The sequence below is a fragment of the Bombina bombina genome, chromosome 4 (assembly GCF_027579735.1).
Source record: "Bombina bombina isolate aBomBom1 chromosome 4, aBomBom1.pri, whole genome shotgun sequence".
Classification (NCBI taxonomy): domain Eukaryota; kingdom Metazoa; phylum Chordata; class Amphibia; order Anura; family Bombinatoridae; genus Bombina; species Bombina bombina.
Window position 1 is genome coordinate 55,000,897 of NC_069502.1, and position 21,598 is coordinate 55,022,494.

The 21,598-nt window shown below is 38.5% G+C and overlaps 1 protein-coding gene across 1 annotated transcript in view; it reads right to left on the reverse strand.

Annotated features, from left to right (window-relative positions):
- LOC128656858 (embryonic protein UVS.2-like) overlaps positions 1-21,598 on the reverse strand; it is a 115,265-nt gene that overhangs the window by 52,388 nt on the left and 41,279 nt on the right. The window contains exons 9-11 of the mRNA XM_053711024.1: positions 14,724-14,805; positions 14,499-14,626; positions 13,821-13,936 (exon numbers count right to left, since the gene is read on the reverse strand). Coding sequence (XP_053566999.1) covers positions 13,821-13,936; positions 14,499-14,626; positions 14,724-14,805 — 326 coding nt within the window. The remainder of the gene's footprint in view (positions 1-13,820; positions 13,937-14,498; positions 14,627-14,723; positions 14,806-21,598) is intronic.

Genomic DNA, 21,598 nt, shown 5'->3' on the forward strand with positions numbered 1-21,598 from the left:
ATGATCTATATATATATATATACAAGATGCTAAAAGTATTGCAGTATGAAGTGATACCTTTTTTATTGGACCAACATAATATTTCAAAGACAAGCTTTCAAGAGTTTTCCTCTCTTCCTCAGGTCTAAAGCAATACCGATCATTCTGATATAGATTCACATCACATACAACAAATGGAAGGGAGGGAGGGGTGAGAGGGGGGTCATAAAAGCAGAGAATGTGTCTAAAGGAGAAAATAGCTGAGAATTGCCATAAAGAATAAATAAACAGAGGAGAGTAAATAGGTCAGATGAGAGGAAAAACAAAAAGGAAAAAGAAACCAATATAGGACAATAAGATGAGAGATTATAGAAAGTTATGGTAGTGTGTGAGAAAGCCAGAGTCTACATTAAGTCCTTCATTTCTGGTGTTGAAATGTGTTATCATTTTAATCTCAAATGTCTTTCGTTCATGAGAGTCTTTGAAATTCCCTTTAAGAACTTTAATCCTGAGGTTAAGAATGGAGTGACCAGTCCAGTCTGGGTGAAGTGATGACCAACAGGGGTACAATATTCATTTTCCTTGTGTTTTTTTATAATCTCTCATCTTATTGTCCTATATTGGTTTCATTTTCCTTTTGTTTTTCCTCTCATCTTGCCTATTTACTCTCCTCTGTTTATTTACTCTTTCTGGCTATTCTCAGCTATTTTCTCCTTCAGACACATACTCTGCTTTTTATGACACCCCTCTCACCCCCTCCCTCCCTTCCATTTGTTGTATGTGATATGTATCTATATCAGATTGATCGGTATTGCTTCAGACCTGAGGAAGAGAGGAAAACTCTTGAAAGCTTGTCTTTGAAATATTATGTTAGTCCAATAAAAAAGGTATCACTGCATACTGCAATACTTAGTTTTTTGAGCATCTTATCTACTGGACTAACACGGCTAATCCAATCTTCACTATATATATATATATATATATATATATATATATATATATATACACAGTATATACATACATACATATACATATACATACAAACAGATATTTAGACACACCTTGTCATATACCATTAGGGGAGCCAGTAAATTAACAAAACATTAAGGGCCAGATTATAAGTGGAGCACTAAATATCGGTTTTGCAAAAGCAATACTAGTGCTCCACTGAGTAATACCAGCGCACCAATCAAGTTGACAGCAATGCGAACACGAGTTAGGGTTTGCATTGCTGGGAAGCATGGTGCTGACGAGAGAGCACACTTCCATAGGCTCCAGTGGGAGTCTCATTCTGATGTCATACACAGCACAGAAACAAAGTGCAGCGAAGGGGGTAAGTCTTGCAGCGATGGCAGCAATATTAAATATATATTTATATGATTATATATATATATACAGTGGGGCAAAAAAGTATTTAGTCAGCCACCAATTGTGCAAGTTCTCCCACTAAAGAAGATGAGAGAGGCCTGTAATTTTCATCATAGGTATACCTCAACTATGAGAGACAAAATATGGAAACAAATCCAGACAATCACATTGTCTGATTTGGAAAGAATTTTTTTGCAAATTATGGTGGAAAATAAGTATTTGGTCAATATCAAAAGTTCATCTCAATACTTTGTTATATATCCTTTGTTGGCAATAACAGAGGTCAAACGTTTTCTGTAAGTCTTCACAAGGTTGTCACACACTGTTGCTGGTATGTTGGCCCATTCCTGCATGCAGATCTCCTCTAGAGCAGTGATGTTTTGGGGCTGTCGCTGGGCAACACAGACTTTCAACTCCCTCCAAAGGTTTTCTATGGGGTTGAGATCTGGGGACTGGCTAGGCCACTCCAGGACCTTGAAATGCTTCTTACGAAGCCACTCCTTTGTTGCCCTTGCAGTGTGTTTGGGATAATTGTCATGCTGAAAGACCCAGCCACGTTTCATCTTCAATGCCCTTACTGATGGAAAGAGGTTTGCACTCAAAATCTCACGATACATAGACCCATTCATTCTCTCATGTACATGGATCAGTCGTCCTGTTGCCTTTGCAGAGAAACAGCCCCAAAGCATGATGTTCCCACCCCCATGCTTCACAGTAGGTATGGTGTTCTTTGGTTGCAACTCAGCATTCTCTCTTCTCCAAACACAACAAGTTGTGTTTCTACCAAAACAGTTCTACTTTGGTTTCATCTGACCATATGACATTTTCCCAATCTGCTTCTGGATCATCCAAATGCTCTCTAGCTGACTTCAGATGGGCCCGGACATGTACTGGCTTAAGCAGGGGGACACGTCTGGCACTGCAGGATCTGAGTCCCTGGCGGCATAGTGTGTTACTGATGGTAGCCTTTGTTACGTTGGTCCCAGCTCTCTGCAGGTCATTCACTAGGTCCCCCCGTGTGGTTCTGGGATGTTTGCTCACTGTTCTTGTGATCATTTTGACTCCACGGGGTGAGATCTTGCGTTGAGCCCCAGTTTGAGGGAGATTATCAGTGGTCTTGTATGTCTTCCATTTTCTAATTATTGCTCCCACAGTTGATTTCTTCACACCAAGCTGCTTGCCTATTGCAGATTCAGTCTTCCCAGCCCGGTGCAGGTCTACAATTTTGTTTCTGGTGTCCTTCGATAGCTCTTTGGTCTTCACCATAGTGGAGTTTCGAGTGTGACTGTTTGAGGTTTACAGGTGTCTTTTATGCTGATAACAATTTCAAACAGGTGCCATTAATGCAGATAATGAGTGGAGGACAGAGGAGCCTCTTAAAGAAGAAGATACAGGTCTGTGAGAGCCAGAAATCTTGCTTGTTTGTAGGTGACCAAATACTTATTTTCCACCATAATATGCAAATACATTCTTTCCAAATCAGACAATGTGATTGTCTGGATTTGTTTCCATATTTTGTCTCTCATAGTTGAGGTATACCTATGTTTAAAATTACAGGCCTCTCTCATCTTCTTAAGTGGGAGAACTTGCACAATTAGTGGCTGACTAAATACTTTTTTGCCCCACTGTACATACATACACATATTAACACATAAATATATATGTATACAAGCATATACATATATATCTACTGGGAACACATAGTTCACATAGACTGCAATGTAGAGGCACTTTTCAGTGCCGTTTTTTTTCTAACACCCCACTCCCTCCAACTTTACCCCAAATACTGCCTAGTAGTACAGTTATTTTATTAAAAAATGAAAATGCTACAATTTTTATTTTTGTTATAAAATACACCGTATTTTGAGGGTATTTGGGGTACATTTATAAAATTTACCAGAGATCTGATCCCTGGTTAATTCTATAAGCACTGATTGAAGTAGCAATAACCAGCCACATGTAATGGCTGTTTATTTATTGCACTCCCGCTAACAGGGAAATTTGCCCATTTGCGGGCGTGCAATAAATTAGCCATCCACTTGTAATCTAGCCCTTAGTGTTCTCCCGCCTCCTATATTAGAAGTACTATCTACTAATATTCTCTCATGCTGCTATGTTAGAGCTTAAAAAAATAGTGCTGCCATAAAAAAAACGATGCTTACCTGATAAATTATTTTCTTTCCTGGCAGTGAGAGCCCACAATGTCATTCATAACTGTTGGCAATACAAAACCTAGCCACCAGGAGGAGGCAAAGACACACCAGCCAAAGCTATAAGTATCCCTCCCACTTCCCCCACTCCTTAGTCATTCAGCCGAGGAAATAAGGAAAAGTAGGAGAAACACTAGGGGTATAGAGGTGCCTGAAGACAAGCAAAAAAAATGCCACCTTAAACACAATTGAGCGGGTTTGTGGACTCTCCCTGCCAGGAAAGAAAATAATTTATCAGATAAGCATACATTTTGTTTTTTTTCCAATGGTAGGGAGAGTCCACAAATTCATTCATTTCTGTTGGGAATCCAATACCCAAGCTAGAGAGGACACAGAATGAACCAGTAAGGAAAATTGTGAAAAGGTATGCAAAGAGGACCAGGTAGCCGCCTTACAGATTTGTTTCATAGAAGCTTCATTCTTAAAAGCCCAAGAAGAGGACACTGCATGGGAAGAATGAGCCATTATTCTTTCAGGAGGATGTTGACTAGCTTCCTCATAAGCCAAACGAACAACACTCCTCAGCCAAAAAGAAAGTGTAGTCAAGGAGGCCATCTGACCCTTGTGCTTACCGGCAAACAAGGAGGAAGAATGTTGAAATTCCTTGGTGTCAAGAAGATAGAATTTCAAAGCACGCACCACATCCAGATTGTGCAATAAATGCTCGTTCTGAAAGGAAGGATTAGGACAAAAGGAAGGAACTACAATCTCCTGATTGAGATTGAGGTCAGAGACAACCTTAGGAAGAAGACCTAACATGGGACGTAAAACAGCCATATTGGTAAGACCTTTGTGAAGATCCTAGAAGCAATAGATAGTCCAAAGGCAGAGTTACGAACTGGAAAAAAGATTTTGCAGATTGGAACATGCAGGAATGTGCCCTACATAACTATTGGTCAGATAGTCTCCCCTTTGAAGGAGGAAACCCTCAGAAATTTTCTGAGATCCTTTAAACCTAGGAGGGACAAAATGTACCCTCTTCTCAGGCAACTACAATAGTGATAATTTGGCAAAAATGTTCAACCACTGCCAACAACCAAGAATGTTGAAGAATTTTAAATGCTGTAAAACCCTCCGCAAAAAAACATCATGTCTAAAAAGGAAAACCATGTACAAGGAAGACCAAACAGCCTCAGAAGGAATTGAACTCTTGACTTTCAGTTGCCCAAGCAGCAAAGTCCACTACTAAGCCCTGAGTGACACAGTACGACAAAATATGACATGTGTGAAAAGGTCTAGAATGGCCGCAGACCCTCTGGCATGTCTCTTAATTATAAACGTCTAACACACCCTTATACAAGAAGAAAGCCCAAATAAGGTAAAATAAAAATTGACAAGCATGATAATTCCATAAAAAAGATCTGAGACAAATACTGAAAATCACAAGACATCAGCCTTAAAGGGACAGTATACACTCATTTTTATATAACTGCATGTAATAGATACTACTATAAAGATGCACAGATACTGATATAAAAATCCAGTATAAAATGGTTTAAAAACATACTTAGAAGCTTTCAGTTTAGCTCTGTTGAAAAGGCAGTTGGAAAGCCCACTGCAAGTGGGAAATAAGACACTCCTCCCATCCCCCTTCTTTTGCATATGAAAAGAGACTTTACATAAACAGGAGCAAGCTGGAGAAGGTAGCTGCGGTATTCAAATAAAACTTTGCGGCTTGGTTAGGAGTCTGAAAATCAGAGCAATGTTATTAAAAATAAGCAAAATTATACATTTTTTAAAAAAACAAACTTTATGGGCTTTATAAATAGATAATCTACAAAACATTTATGCAAATAAAAAATGAGTGTATAATGGCCCTTTAAACTTCAAGATAATTAACTATGTCAGAAGGGATAAGTACCCACTGCAATGATAGTAAAAATTCCAGATAATAATACTATTAACCTCTAAATAAGAGATAAACAAGATCTCATGCTAGAAAAATAGAAATACACACAGGGAAAATAAAAAATCAACAGATGTGTATTTGTGGTACGAACCATGGTAATGCTAAAAAAGGACCAAGACTGAGTATTTGTCATCTCAGTTAATTAATTATAATTACACACTGGTAATGATAATAAGCTTCAGATATGCACACATTCTAAATAAAATTAAAGTAAGCATAAACAGTCAAGATGCTAAAAGCATAATATATGAGAACCTGTCATGTAAGATAAATATGATTACACAAAGACAGAGAAGCATACTAGTTAAAAATAAATATGAGCTATACTGATATAGCTTAATCCTGATCAGCACTGAACCATTCTTGAATGAGAAATAGGGACTAGGGTAACTGAAACAGGGCGGGGAATATAACAGCTAAATGTTAAAAAGTCCCTAAAAAACAAATTCTAAAACAGGGAGAAAGGGAGCCTTAACCATTTCCTAAATCATCACAAATATAATATTCTACCTCAGATAAGAGGAAAATGAACAAAATATCCTATATATCAATAATTCCTAACCCAAGAGGAAATTAGATAAAATCTTAATTTAATTCCCTCAATGGAAATACAATGATGAAAACCATCAGAGAAGGTTATTCCCTCATCATATTAAATACTCTTCATTTGAAAAAAAGAGGTACAAGCAACAGAATTTGGTGCAGCACTAGTAAAAAGTGATAATTACAAATAACTGCCACTAGATGGCAGCAAACACCATGGATTTCCTGCTAAACAGAAAAAAATCTGCTTTAAGATCTAATCTGCAGCAGGTACTGTACCAAGATTCTTAAAATGTAAAGTTTAAAAAAAATACAGTAATGGACCAAACATATATGGGAACAAACATATAACTCCTAATGAATTAAATAAATTAGCTGAATTGCTAGGACACACTTAACCTGCAGGGTCTGCACCAGCTGAGTTAAACCTGTCTCAGATTGCATTAGTGCTAGAGTTGACTAATAAGAAAAAAAAAACATGGCCTGATTTAGCAAGCACGCCAAAATCACTGCCCATGGCGGGAAGGGCTGCTTTGTAGTTTGCACAGCCATGGAGCAGTCAAAATGGTGCTGCAAATATCAATTCACCGTCCAGTCAAAATATTGTGATGGCTCCTAGATCCAACCCTAACAAAATGTATGTCCCAAAAAAACCCTTGTAAGAGGGAATACGTACATAACACAGGACAGCTTGCGGTAGCCTCTCCTCTTCTTGTGTAGTCGGAGATGCCCCCACTATAAATAATAAACGTACAAACATAAAGGAACTCAACTCTAGATGCTCCATTACAATAAAAGAACTACAACATTATTCTAAGAGACTCCCCCCCACTGGGGGTAACCAATTATAAAAGCCGCTGAACGGTTATGGCCACAACCATCAGTGTAATACCTCACTGTCATAATGAGGGCTAATGTGTATTAGGTGCGCCGGATCCTCTTAGGGAAGTGCCGGCTAGCCCTACCGCTAACCTAAAGCTGCATATTTTTTTTTTATTATCGGTTATTTGTAGAGCGCCAACAGATTCCGCAGCGCTATAAACAAAGGGGGAGTACAACAAAACAATTATAGGGTAGAGGGCCCTGCCAAGAGTCACACTGTTGTCAGCTCTTAAGAAGGTGATCTACAAACAGCTGGACTTTTAGGCTTACATGCTAAGAGGGTTCAGGGGATTGCAGTGGAGGAGAGGAACTGGTATTAGGAAAGGTTAGTGTAGGTTGTATGCATCCCTGAACAGTAGAGTTTTTAGGGAGCACTTGAAGCTTTTAAAACTAGAAGAGAGTCTTGTGGAGCGAGGCAGAGAGTTCCACAAGATGGGAGCCAGTCTGGAGAAGTCCTGTAAATGGGAGTGTGATGAGGTGACAAGAGAGGAGGAGAGTAGGAGGTCATGAGCAGAGCGAAGGGGACGGGAGGGAGAGTATCTGGAGACAAGGTCTGAGATGTAGAGGGGAGCAGTGCAGTTGAGGGCTTTGTATGTAAGAGTGAGAGTTTTGTGTTTGATCCTAGAGGCAAGAGGAAGCCAGTGAAGGGATTGGCAGAGAGGCGCAGCAGATGAAGAGCGACGTGTAAGGAAGATGAGTCTGGCAGAGGCATTCATTATGGATTGTAGAGGAGCTAGGCGGCAGGTGGGGAGACCAGACAGGACAGAGTTGCAGTAATCAAGGCGGGAAAGAATGAGAGAGTGGATTAAAATCTTGGTTGTGTCTTGTGTAAGGAAGTGTCTAATTTTAGAGATGTTTTTAAGGTGGAAGCGGCAGGCTGTAGCCAAGGACTGAATGTGAGGAGTGAAGGAAAGATCTGAGTCAAATGTGACCCCGAGACATCGGGCATGCGGGGTAGGGGTAATGATGGAGTTGTCGACAGTTATAGAGATATTGGGGGTGGAGATTTTGGGAGAATGGGGGAAAATGAGGAGCTCAGTTTTGGAGAGATTTAGCTTGAGGTAGTGAGAGGACATCCAGGAAGAGATGTGAGAAAGACAGTTAGTGACACGGGTTAGCAAGGAAGGAGATAGTTCTGGTGCAGAGAAGTAGATTTGGGTGTCATCGGCATACAAATGATATTGGAAACCGTGGGACTTAATTAGGGAACCTAGTGATGACGTATAGATTGAGAAGAGAAGGGGACCGAGGACAGAGCCTTGCAGTACTCCGACAGAAAGTGGTGATGGGGCAGAGGAGGCCCCAGAGAAGGCTACACTGAAGGTACGGTTTGACAGGTAGGAAGAGAGCCACGAAAGGGCTGTGTCACAGATTCCGAAGGATTGGAGGGTTTGGAGCAAAAGAGGGTGGTCGACAGTGTCAAAGGCTGCGGACAGATCAAGGAGGATAAGCAGAGAAAAGTGGCCTTTTGATTTAGCTGTAAGTAGGTCGTTGGTGACCTTAACAATAGCTGTCTCTATGGAGTGATAGGGATGAAATCCAGATTGCAGCGGGTCAAGAAGGGAGTAAGGAAATGGGATAGGCGTGCATATACTAGTTTTTCGAGAAGCTTTGAAGCAAGAGGGAGGAGGGAAATTGGGCGGTAGTTGGATGGGGAGGTAGGATCAAGGGAAGGTTTTTTGAGGATAGGGGTGACCAGTGCATGTTTCATTGATGAGGGAAATGTACCAGTGCTGAGGGAGAGGTTGAAAATGTGTGTTAGTATAGGGGTAAGGGTAGCAGAGAGAGAGGGGAGCAGCTGTGAGGGGATAGGGTCAAGGGGACAGGTAGTGAGGTGAGAGCCCAGTATAAGTGCTGAAACTTCGTCCTCAGTAACAGGGGAGAATGAACTAAGTTTCAGGTTATGAGGGTTGTGGGTGAGTGAGGGTATTTGAGGTGGGGAGAGAATGGAATTGTGTTGAGAGCTGATTTCATGTCTGATGGAATCAATTTTGTTAATGAAGTGACTGGCAAAGTCTTGAGCTGACAGAGAAGTTGTATTAGAAAGTGGGGGAGGGCGGAGGAGAGTATTGAAAGTGGAGAACAGACGTTTTGGGTTTGAAGAAAGATTAGAGATAAGAGTAGAGAAGTAGTGTTGCTTGTGGAGATTAAGGGCAGAGTAGTAGGAGTTCAAGATGAATTTGTAATGAAGAAAATCAGCTGAACTCCGTGATTTTCTCCAATGCCGTTCAGCAGTACGGGAACATCTCCGTAGGAGTATGGAACTCCCGGTTGCTCCATTAAACGATATCCCCAGCAGAGGAAATAACAAATGTCCCTATACTCATCTTCAAAGGCAAGGAGGTGCCAGCTGGTCACCCTTAAACATCCCCCTTTCCCTGAAGAGACATAATAAAGCATATCTGCCCAGGTAAAGGTCTAAATAAGTAAAAAAAGGACTTACCCTCCATGGTCTCTGCTGTGGAGCAGTCACAGCACATCCAGGTCTGACAGATTCATCCACATCTGACAGGGGCCAGAGGTAGAAAGGAAAGCAGTGTAAGCTAACACTGGTTGCCAGGAGGGATGTTAGCAAGTTATTCTGGAAGGAGGCTAAGAAAGGTTCCTTGCAACATCCAGAGCTAACATTCACCAATACTCTTACTAAGAGAATTACATGGCTACAATACAACCCCAGTCCTATCTTGCAGGGAAACTACCCATTAAAGGACTTACATTCTATTTTTCTTCAGAGCACTTACTTCACCAACCTCCAGGATTACTAGGGAAAGAATGACTGGTGGAATAGGGGAAGTGGGACAGATACTTATAGTTTTGGATGGGGTGTCTTTGCCTCCTCCTGGTGGCCAAGTGTTGTATTCCCAACAGTTATGAATGAATTTGTGGACTCGCCCTGCCATTGGAAAGAATAAGGGAATAAGTCTAACAGTTGTACTTAGTTCTTTTTCTAATGGTGGTGCAGAGTGCAGCTTCATATGGCACAGTAGATAGACAGGAGGGCGGGTAGATGTTGACAGATCATGGATGACAAAAGCAGCCTGTTTAGTCTTATGACCTCTGGATTACAGTATTACCGAGGGCAGCACTGAGTGTGCAAATCTCAACATGAAGAGGCAAAACTTGTGCAGTGCACAATTAATTTGCTACTACCGGAGTAATGTTCTACACAGTCTCCTGAAGGAACGTAACCGGCCTGCTTGTATCCTCCTCCTTTTTAGCTTTATTTTTTACTGATATCTGACAGTGTGTACCTGCTCTATCACATATTGTACATCCGAATATAAGGGAATCTGCTCTTGCTAATGGTCTATTGCACGAGCACATGGACTTGTGGTAATTGCTTTTGCCTGTTCAGAGAGGTAAACCTAATGCCACTTCCCTTGCAAGCCAGTTTATGAGGAGTAATGCATGCTGGGACACATGTTTCCTATCAGTATTATTTTGTAAGCTCTCTTTCTTTATGAGCCCACCATGGAAGAAGTAAAAAAGACTAATTCCTTAGTTTGCTCCATCAAATAAACTATATGCACCCTTATCTCTGCATGAAGATGTGTGAGGTGACTGACAGCTGTCACCAGCAGTTTCTTCCACCTGGTTGTAGTGTGTCTTAGTAAAAAAAAATATATATATTTTTTTTTATTTGTGTGATCAGTGCCCACTGTGTGCCCATTAAATAAAATAAAAAATCTATGTATTGTTCAGTGTATTCAGACACAAATGCTGTATCAGATCATGTAATTAAATAGGGTTTTTTAAGCTGATTTACTGACATGCACATCATTGCCACATTCGGAATTCCATTAGAGAAACGCTGATACAATATGTCTGAAATATTAATCAAGCAGTCTGAAACTGATGGGAAGTACCACTGGTATATGATTCTGTTTCTCAGATTGATGGCACTGTGTGATGTGGTTGGGAATGTATTAGATTTGTTTCCTAAAAGATATCAGTGTGATGTGATTGGCATGGTATATTATTACACATTACATTACTGCAATATATTGAGCTCTAGCAAATAATGGGTTAAAATATGTTGTTTCCATGATACTGAATAGCGTGTGGGTCGGCAGTCTAGTGTGTATTGTACTGGGTGCTAACTTGCAGGGTTTTCCCTAAACCCTCACAGAATATAGAACCATTAATGAAGTTGCACAAAGATTGTTGCAAAAATTGTGCAGTAACGTTTCATGGCTCCTGCCCAAGCTTGACAAAGGGGCAGGAGCGCCAAAACTTTTCTGCTGTATGTCTTAAATAAAGTTCTCCACATTTTTTTGCAACAATCTGGGGTGCAACTTCATCCATGCTTATAAATTTCCAAGATACTAAGCAGAGTTCAGAATTGTTTAAATGTAATAACATTTCCAACCTAACCTATGCAATCTCACAAACAAAATGCATAATTTGCAAAATATTAATAATAACTCCTCCCCCACTTTTTGCAAACTCTTTTCACTATAACATTGCTGACAGTTATTCCAACTGAAGTTAAAGGGACAGTACACTATAACATTGCTGACAGACATTCCAACTGAAGTTAAAGGGACAGTACACTATAAAATTGCTGACAGACATTCCAACTGAAGTTAAAGGGACAGTACACTATAAAATTGCTGACAGACATTCCAACTGAAGTTAAAGGGACAGTACACTATAAAATTGCTGACAGGCATTCCAACTGAAGTTAAAGGGACAGTACACTATAAAATTGCTGACAGACATTCCAACTGAAGTTAAAGGGACAGTACACTATAAAATTGCTGACAGACATTCCAACTGAAGTTAAAAGGACTGTACACTATAAAATTGCTGACAGTTATTCCAACTGAGGTTAAAGGGACAGTACACTATAAAATTGCTGACAGACATTCCAACTGAAGGTAAAGGGACAGTACACTATAAAATTGCTGACAGGCATTCCAACTGAAGTTAAAGGGACAGTACACTATAAAATTGCTGACAGGCATTCCAACTGAAGTTAAAGGGACAGTACACTATAAAATTGCTGACAGGCATTCCAACTGAAGTTAAAGGGACAGTACACTATAAAATTGCTGACAGGCATTCCAACTGTAGTTAAAGGGACAGTACACTATAAAATTGCTGACAGGCATTCCAACTGAAGTTAAAGGGACTGTACACTATAAAATTGCTGACAGTTATTCCAACTGAAGTTAAAGGGACTGTACACTATAAAATTGCTGACAGGCATTCCAACTGAAGTTAAAGGGACAGTACACTATAAAATTGCTGACAGGCATTCCAACTGAAGTTAAAGGGACAGTACACTATAAAATTGCTGACAGGCATTCCAACTGAAGTTAAAGGGACAGTACACTATAACATTTCTGACAGACATTTCAACTGAAGTTAAAGGGACAGTACACTATAAAATTGCTTACAGGCATTCCAACTGAAGTTAAAGGGACAGTACACTATAAAATTGCTGACAGGCATTCAAACTGAAGTTAAAGGGACAGTACACTATAAAATTGCTGACAGACATTTCAACTGAAGTTAAAGGGACAGTACACTATAAAATTGCTGACAGTCATTTCAACTGAAGTTAAAGGGACAGTACACTATAAAATTGTTGACAGGCATTCCAACTGTAGTAAAAGGGACAGTACACTATAAAATTGCTGACAGGCATTCCAACTGAAGTTAAAGGGACAGTACACTATAACATTTCTGACAGACATTTCAACTGAAGTTAAAGGTACAGTACACTATAAAATTGCTGACAGGTATTCCAACTGAAGTTAAAGGGACAGTACACCATAACATTTCTGACAGACATTCCAACTGAAGTTAAGGATGTCTCAGACTATTGTCACAGACAAATCTTATGTTGTCCTGTGTTCAGTTTTGTTTTATGAATGCATAGATATTTGCTAAGGACACTGATCAGAAGTTGTAATAATTGGGTTATGTTAAATGCTTAAAAATGAATACAACTTTGCTATTAATGCTTTTTATAGAAGCTTTTTTAGCCATTTCATATTGTTTAAAAGTGTATTAAAAAAATCACATATTTCTAGTTGAAAACGCTCTCTCTCTATTTTACAGAAAGATGCATTTTTTCCATCTGCTGTATTCTCTCAGATAATAATGTAGCAGATGTGTTTTACTGCTTCGTGTCCTTAAAGGATTATAAAACTGTACTTCAATGTATGTTTTTAAATCACATAATGGGCTTTTTCACAATAAAAGGAACAGAATGCACTTAATTTGTTTTATTTTTTTTTAAAAAGCTCCTAAATGTAATAAAAATGAAATTTACTTTAAGCCGATATTCATTATCAAGACAGCCCACAAAAGAGAATGGTCCTGGAGAATTCTTAGGGGACAAATTATCAAGCTGTTTTGAGGCGGTGGACAAAAGTTAATACGATCGAATGTGATCGGGTTGATTGACACCCCCTGCTAGCAGCCGATTGGCCGTGAATCTGCAGGGGGCGGCACTGCACAAGCAGTTCTAGTGAACTGCTGATGCAATGATAAATGCCAACAGCGTATGCTACATCGTATCATGTCTGCTCGCACTTTGATAAATATGCCCCCGTGTTAAAAAAAAATTAAGAAACGTTGGCAACCCTATATAACTTATTACTAAATTCTGTATAAATGAGTGTAACTTATTTTATTTAAAATGTATTTATGTTGTGTTTAGTGCAAATGTATTAACCCTTTATATAAGGTCTTTAGTTACACTAACCCGACGAGCATAAAATTAGATGGCGCTCGAGCTTTCACATTTATATTTCACTGATAATACCGCTCTAAAGTTAGCATGGTCACGATATTTACATTGCAACCAGCGCCACTCTTAGCGTTCCACTTATAATCTAGCTCTTTAGCAATTAGGCTCTATTACATCTGGTCTAAATGATATGTGTATTATCTATGTACATATTAGTGAAAAATACCTTATTATCTGGGATGCGGATAAGCCATAAGCAATTAGCATTATTTAGATATGCAGAGGGATAGTTTGCTGAAGTCACTGTTCCAGTGGGGGAAGTGAGCAAACTGCTACAGATATCTAAAAAAAAATAAAAAAAAAATTATAATAATACATTAGTATCTTATACCTTTTGAGATAACTAATATTTACCTAAGGAATAAACAAATCTATAAGCATGAAATCTGATGTCAAATCTTTAGCTACTTACAAAATAAAATCATTATTAGTTATAAAATACAGTACATAATAACAGCACAAAGATAATGAACATAGGCACATTGGGAGATATCTTGTTACATGGACAGGACAATAAGTTAATATATTAATATAATGTTGGGGATCCTGTGAATCTGAAAACAATTGGATCACTCAGTGTGACTAATTGAAGACTCAGTAAATACTTTATTGAACAATTTGTTGCAATATTTGACACCTTTCCATTTGCACACATCTTAGCTGCCAAACATGGGGAATACTGAGAAACAAATTTGTGAAATGTGGCAGCTTACTGAGCAGTTTTTGTACTTTCTGATTCAGTTGGAAACTGTAAATATTTATTCACAAATTAATAAAAGACAATAGTCCTTTAAAAAAAATAACCTTAACTCTCTCATCACAACCAAATGCGCATGATACTTACCGCACTCATATAGACGGTTAATTTTAAGAACATCCAAATTGCTTAATCCATAAGACTGGCCAATAGGAACATTTGGGTCAGGTTTTGGTACTATAGTATCTACGCCTGGTGGGTTACCAAATGCGTAGCTGAAACAAAGAGACAGATGTTCTATCATGTAGACAAAACCAACACAGCAATATATATCTGCAGAAAAGACCTTTATAAGCACTATTATTTTCTTACCGTGGATAATGCATTAGTGATGAATAGTCATATTGAACACCAAGGTTATTTGTGTTCTCCTTATTGAAGTTGTACATCTTATCTGTAACAGAAAATGATTCATGATGCTGGGAATAAGAACGAATAATGTTATCAAACCCATAAACTTAATTTATAAACACTCATCACAAATACAGGGCTAGTATCCATTGTGCTGCAACTGGGTTTTTGCAAGGTCACAAAAAGAAAAAACTACTGTTGGAAGCCATTACGCTTATCTATAGTTTCCGATGGCGCATTTTCCATTATCGCCGGCTGCAGAAAAGACATTACACTTCCCATGGAAAATAAAAGAAGCTGAAAAGCGCATTACACTGATTTTCCAATGGACTTGCAAACAGGTAAAACACTTTACTTTACACTGGAAACTGTCGATAAGGTCACAAACATTACGGCGTACGGAACTAGGTGTAAAAAAGGAAAAATAAGCTTCTTGAGGGTTAATTCCCATTGAGATATTAAAGTTTACAAACAATGCAAGTGATTCACTTTATTAATTTATTGGTATAAAGAATATTTATTGAGACAAGATTGAATTATGTTCCTTTCTATATATCAATATGTATTTACATATAAAATCATAATAAAGCACATTTCTCCATAATTCCAGCTAGGTATATGCCAGGGCAGCAATAAATATTATATATCTCAATACATTTAAAATTTGAATAAAACAAAAATAATGTTTTTGCTAAAAAAAAATGTTTTCATATCTTGCATCTTTGTTTGGTGACCTATATAACTCCTTTGTATTTCTCACCAGAGGCAATCACAGGTAATAATAACATTAATTTATAATGTTAGGGTGGGTTACCATAGCAACTTAAGGTGCGATTTTTGAGAAAACCAACAATAGATGGAAGCGTTAACATGCTAACTTACACATATACGAAAAGATTGACTGCACGCACTGCACAAAATAACCTACTACTTTTAGCTGTTGGCAACTTCAGTAGCTTATGGCTACATTTTTATTGGCCCATTGGAAACAAGCCCACAGATGGATACTGTTAAATCATCACAATAATGAAACAGTATTTTCTACATTGTGCTAATTCTTTTCTTTTGCAGGTAAGAACCTAAGAACTGGATAATTATATTGTTTTAGGACAGCATAACATACATGTAACTGTTGCCTAGTGTGTAGGAGACCAGATCCAACGTAGGCATGTTATGGGATTCCAGAAGAGAGGGTCAATGGGACAATTTCTTCCCCCCTCGAAATTTAGCTCCAGGCAAAATACTTTTGCTGGAGAGAATTGCAGGGCTCACAGCTATACTTCTCCCAGCAATGTCTTTCAGTGACAGCTGTAGATCACTTTCAGTTCCTGTGTACCAAGTGAATGACTCCCCTGTGGAACCTCGCTGAAGCAGAGGTTGGACTTCCAGCACTGAGAGGTCACCCTATGACAATGATCAGCACATTTTTTTAAAATTTAAGTAAGAACCTTTAGAAGCCGGACATAATTTTAGCCAGACAGCAGTATTTGTATATAGTTATGTAGAGAATAACCCAACAAGTTAAGAGCAAGGAGTACAATTCTAGAAGCCAGTGGCTCCTTAGCTCCTAGGTTTTAAACTGCCTGTTTGAAGGAAAGTCCTGTTTGAAGGAAAGTCCATTGCAAAAGGCAACACTTAGGCACAGTGATGGTGGTGTTTCCTCGTCTATTTCTTCACTCTATTTTTTTATTCTTATAATTGCTTATTTATTAAGAGCCAACATATTACGCAGCACTGCAAAATTAAAGGGGCAGTGAATTGTAAAATATGGCTCTACTTTAATTTGTTCACCATTATCCATTTTACCTGCTGGAGTGTATTAAATTGTATTTAGTTTTAAATAGGAATTATTTAGGTAATGATAGGAATTTTATTTAGATTTATTTAAATTAGATTTAAGTTAGGGGTGTTAGGGTTAGACTTAGGTTTAGGGGTTAATAAATTTAATATAGTGGCGGCGACGTTAGGGACGACAGATTAGGGGTTAATAAGTATAATGTAGGTGGCGGCAGTGTCAGGGCGGCAGATTAGGGGTTAATAAGTATAATGTAGGTGGCGGTGGTGTTGGGTGTGGCAGCTTAGGGGTTAATAAGTATAATGTAGGTGGCGGCGGTGTCAGGGCGGCAGATTAGGGGTGTTTAGACTCGGGGTACATGTTAGGGTGTTAGGTGTAAACATAACTTTTATTCTCCCGTAGGAATCAATGGGATATCGGGCAGCAGCGAACATAAGCTTTGCTGCTTTCAGACTCCCATTGATTCCTATGGCATTCGCCGCCTCCAAAGCGGCGGATTGAAAACCAGGTATGCTGGGCCGGAATAGTGCCGAGCGTACCTGGTAGAAATTTGATAACTAGCAAAAGTAGTCAGATAGTGCCGAATTTGCATTCGGAACATTTGTAGTGACGAAAGCATCGATCTGTTTCGGATTGAGGCGTATGTTACATCACAAATTTCTACTTTTGCCGGTCTGTAGGGTTTGATAACTAAGGGGAATCAGGCTCTCCACAATTATGCTGTGGAATTCCAGCATATTTGCGGTTGACGGCTTGATAAATAGGGGCCATGGTCTGTCAGTAAAGTAAAGTGTTTTTTTCTACACATTGTGTATTTCTAGTTTATATTTGCTGTATACAGAGCTGTTTATATACTCTCATACAACCTTTCTTGTTTCTAAAAACAGCTGCAGTTCAGCCCTTAATCAAGTGATTAGATACCTAGTATATACTAGTGGCAAAATTTTTTAGTTGATTGCAACTAACTAACTAAAATATACATTTCTCAGTGTGTGGCGCTCTCCTTTTTTAACTACAATATATATATATGTGTGTGTGTGTATATATATCCTGCATGGAGCTGCAATGTTTAACCCCTTTTTTGGAGCTTAAATACATAGGGGGGTAGTTATCAACGTGTCAACTTTCCTGCCTTCGCCGGTTCAATACGCCCGCCTAAGCTCGCCTACCTTCGCCGCCGTGGACCTGAAAAAATTTGCCTTAGTTATCAATAAATCTGTCAAAAAGCCACGCACCAAGTACTGGGTGATGAGCAGCGGACTGTGAAAGTTATCACTCATCCGATCTCGCTGCTCTTCGGCTTTTTTACAGCTTTATTGCTAGCCTGTCACTAAGCACCCACACTAACTACACTGTTCTACCCCTTATACCGGCGCCCTCGGAGCCCCCCGCAACTAAATAAAGTTACTAACCGCTAAACCGCCGCTCCTAGACCCTGCCGCAACTATAATAAATATATTAACCCCTAAACCGCCGCTACTAGACCCTGCCGCAACTCTTATAAATGTATTAACCCCTAAACCGCCACTCCCGGACACCGCCGCAACCTACATTATACCTAGTAACCCCTATCCTGCCCCCCCTATACTGCCGCCCTCTATAATAAAGTTATTAACCCCTATCCTGCTGATCCCGCACCTCGCCGCAACTAAATAAATAGTTTAACCCCTAAACCGCCCCTCCCGGACCCCGCCGCAACCTATATTAAATTTATTAACCCCTAATCTGCCCCCCCTACACTGTCGCCACCTATAATACATTTATTAACCCCTATCCTGCCCCCCACTACACCACCGCCACTGTAATAAATTTATTAACCCCTAAACCTAAGTCTACCACTAACCCTAACACCCCCCTAACTTAAATATTAATTAAATAAATCTAAATAATATTTCTATTATTAACTAAATTAATCCTATTTAAAACTAAATATTTACCTTTAAAATAAACCCTAATATAGCTACAATATAAATAATAATTATATTGTAGCTATCTTAGGATTTATTTTTATTTTATAGGTAACTTGCAATTTATTTTAACTAGGTACAATAGCTATTAAATAGTTATTAACTATTTAATAGCTACCTAGCTAAAATAATGAGAAATTTACCTGTAAAATAAAAACTAACCTAAGTTACAATTACACCTAACACTACACTATCATTAAATAAATTATTCCTATTTAAAACTAAATACTTACCTGTAAAATAAACCCTAAGATAGCTACAATGTAATTAATAATTACATTGTAGCTATTTTAGGATTTATATTTATTTTACAGGTAACTTTGTATTTATTTTAGCTAGTTAGAATAGTTATTAAATAGTTATTAACTATTTAATAACTACCTAGCTAAAAGAAATACAAAATTACCTGTAAAATAAATCCTAACCTAAGTTACAATTAAACCTAACACTACACTATCATTAAATTAATTAAATAAATTAACTACAAATAACTACAATTAAATACAATTACATAAACTAACTAAAGTACAACAAATAAAAAAAGCTAAGTTACAAAAAATAAAAAAAATAAGTTACAAACATTTAAAAAATATTACAACAATTTTAAGCTACTTACACCTAATATAAGCCCCCTAATAAAATAACAAAGCCGCCCAAAATAAAAAAATTCCCTACCCTATTCTACATTAAAAAAGTTCAAAGCTCTTTTACCTTACCAGCCCTTAAAAGGGCCTTTTGCGGGGCATGCCCCAAAGAAAGCTGCTCTTTTGCCTGTAAAAGAAAAATACAACCCCCCAACATTAAAACCCACCACCCACATACCCCTAATCTAACCCAAACCCCCCTTAAAATAACCTAACACTAATCCCCTGAAGATCATCCTACCTTGAGTCGTCTTCACTCAGCCGAGCCACCGATGGAACTGAAGAGGAGATCCGGAGTGGCAGAAGTGATCCTCCAAGGGGGGGGGGGGGAGAAATCTTCCATCCGATGAAGTGATCCTCCAGGCGGCGCTGAAGTAGTCTTCCATCCGGGCGATGTCATCTTCCAAGGGGCGCTGAAGGAGTCTTCTATCCGGGCAATGTCATCTTCCAAGCGGGGTCTTCAATCTTCTTTCTTCAGGATCCATCTTCATCCCGCCGACGCGGAACATCCTTCTTTCCCGACGGACTACCGATGAATGAAGGCTCCTTTAAGGGACGTCATCCAAGATGGCATCCCTTCAATTCCGATTGGCTGATAGTATTCTATCAGCCAATCGGAATTAAGGTAGGAAAAACCTGATTGGCTGATTGAATCAGCCAATCAGATTGAGCTCGCATTCTATTGGCTGATCCGATCAGCCAATAGAATGCAAGCTCAATCTGATTGGCTGATTGGATCAGCCAATCGGATTGAACTTCAATCTGATTGGCTGATTCAATCAGCCAATCAGATTTTTCCTACCTTAATTCCGATTGGCTGATAGAATCCTATCAGCCAATCGGAATTGAAGGGACGCCATCTTGGATGACGTCCCTTAAAGGAGCCTTCATTCGTCGGTAGTCCGTCAGGAAAGAAGGATGTTCCGCGTCGGCGGGATGAAGATGGATCCTGAAGAAAGAAGATTGAAGACCCCGCTTGGAAGATGACATCGCCCGGATAGAAGACTTCTTCAGCGCCGCTTGGAAGATGACATCGACCGGATGGAAGACTTCTTCAGCGCCGCCTGGAGGATCAGTTCATCGGATGGAAGATTTCTTCAGCGCCCCTTGGAGGATCACTTCTGCCGCTCCGGATCTCCTCTTCAGTTCCATCGGTGGCTCAGCTGAGTGAAGACGACTCAAGGTAGGATGATCTTCAGGGGATTAGTGTTAGGTTATTTTAAGGGGGGTTTGGGTTAGATTAGGGGTATGTGGGTGGTGGGTTTTAATGTTGGGGGGGTTGTATTTTTCTTTTACAGGCAAAAGAGCAGTTTTCTTTGGGGCATGCCCCGCAAAAGGCCCTTTTAAGGGCTGGTAAGGTAAAAGAGCTTTGAACTTTTTTAATGTAGAATAGGGTAGGGAATTTTTTTATTTTGGGCGGCTTTGTTATTTTATTAGGGGGCTTAGATTAGGTGTAAGTAGCTTAAAATTGTTGTAATATTTTTTTAAATGTTTGTAACTTATTTTTTTTATTTTTTGTAACTTAGCTTTTTTATTTTTTGTACTTTAGTTAGTTTATGTAATTGTATTTAATTGTAGTTATTTGTAGTTAATTTATTTAATTAATGTAATGATAGTGTAGTGTTAGGTTTAATTGTAACTTAGGTTAGGATTTATTTTACAGGTAATTTTGTATTTCTTTTAGCTAGGTAGTTATTAAATAGTTTAATAACTATTTAATAACTATTCTAACAAGCTAAAATAAATACAAAGTTACCTGTAAAATAAATATAAATCCTAAAATAGCTACAATGTAATTATTAATTACATTGTAGCTATCTTAGGGTTTATTTTACAGGTAAGTATTTAGTTTTAAATAGGAATAATTTATTTAATGATAGTGTAGTGTTAGGTGTAATTGTAACTTAGGTTAGTTTTTATTTTACAGGTAAATTTCTCATTATTTTAGCTAGGTAGCTATTAAATAGTTAATAACTATTTAATAGCTATTGTACCTAGTTAAAATAAATTGCAAATTACCTATAAAATAAAAATAAATCCTAAGATAGCTACAATATAATTATTATTTATATTGTAGCTATATTTGGGTTTATTTTATAGGTAAGTATTTAGTTTTAAATAGGATTAATTTAGTTAATAATAGAAATATTATTTAGATTTATTTAATTAATATTTAAGTTAGGGGGGTGTTAGGGTTAGTGTTAGACTTAGGTTTAGGGGTTAATAAATTTATTACAGTGGCAGCGGTGTAGGGGGGGCAGGATAGGGGTTAATAAATGTATTATAGGTGGCGATGGTGTAGGGGGGGAAGATTAGGGGTTAATAACTTTATTATAGAGGGTGGCGGTATAGGGGGGGCAGGATAGGGGTTACTAGGTATAATGTAGGTTGCGGCGGTGTCCGGGAGCGGCGGTTTAGGGGTTAATATGT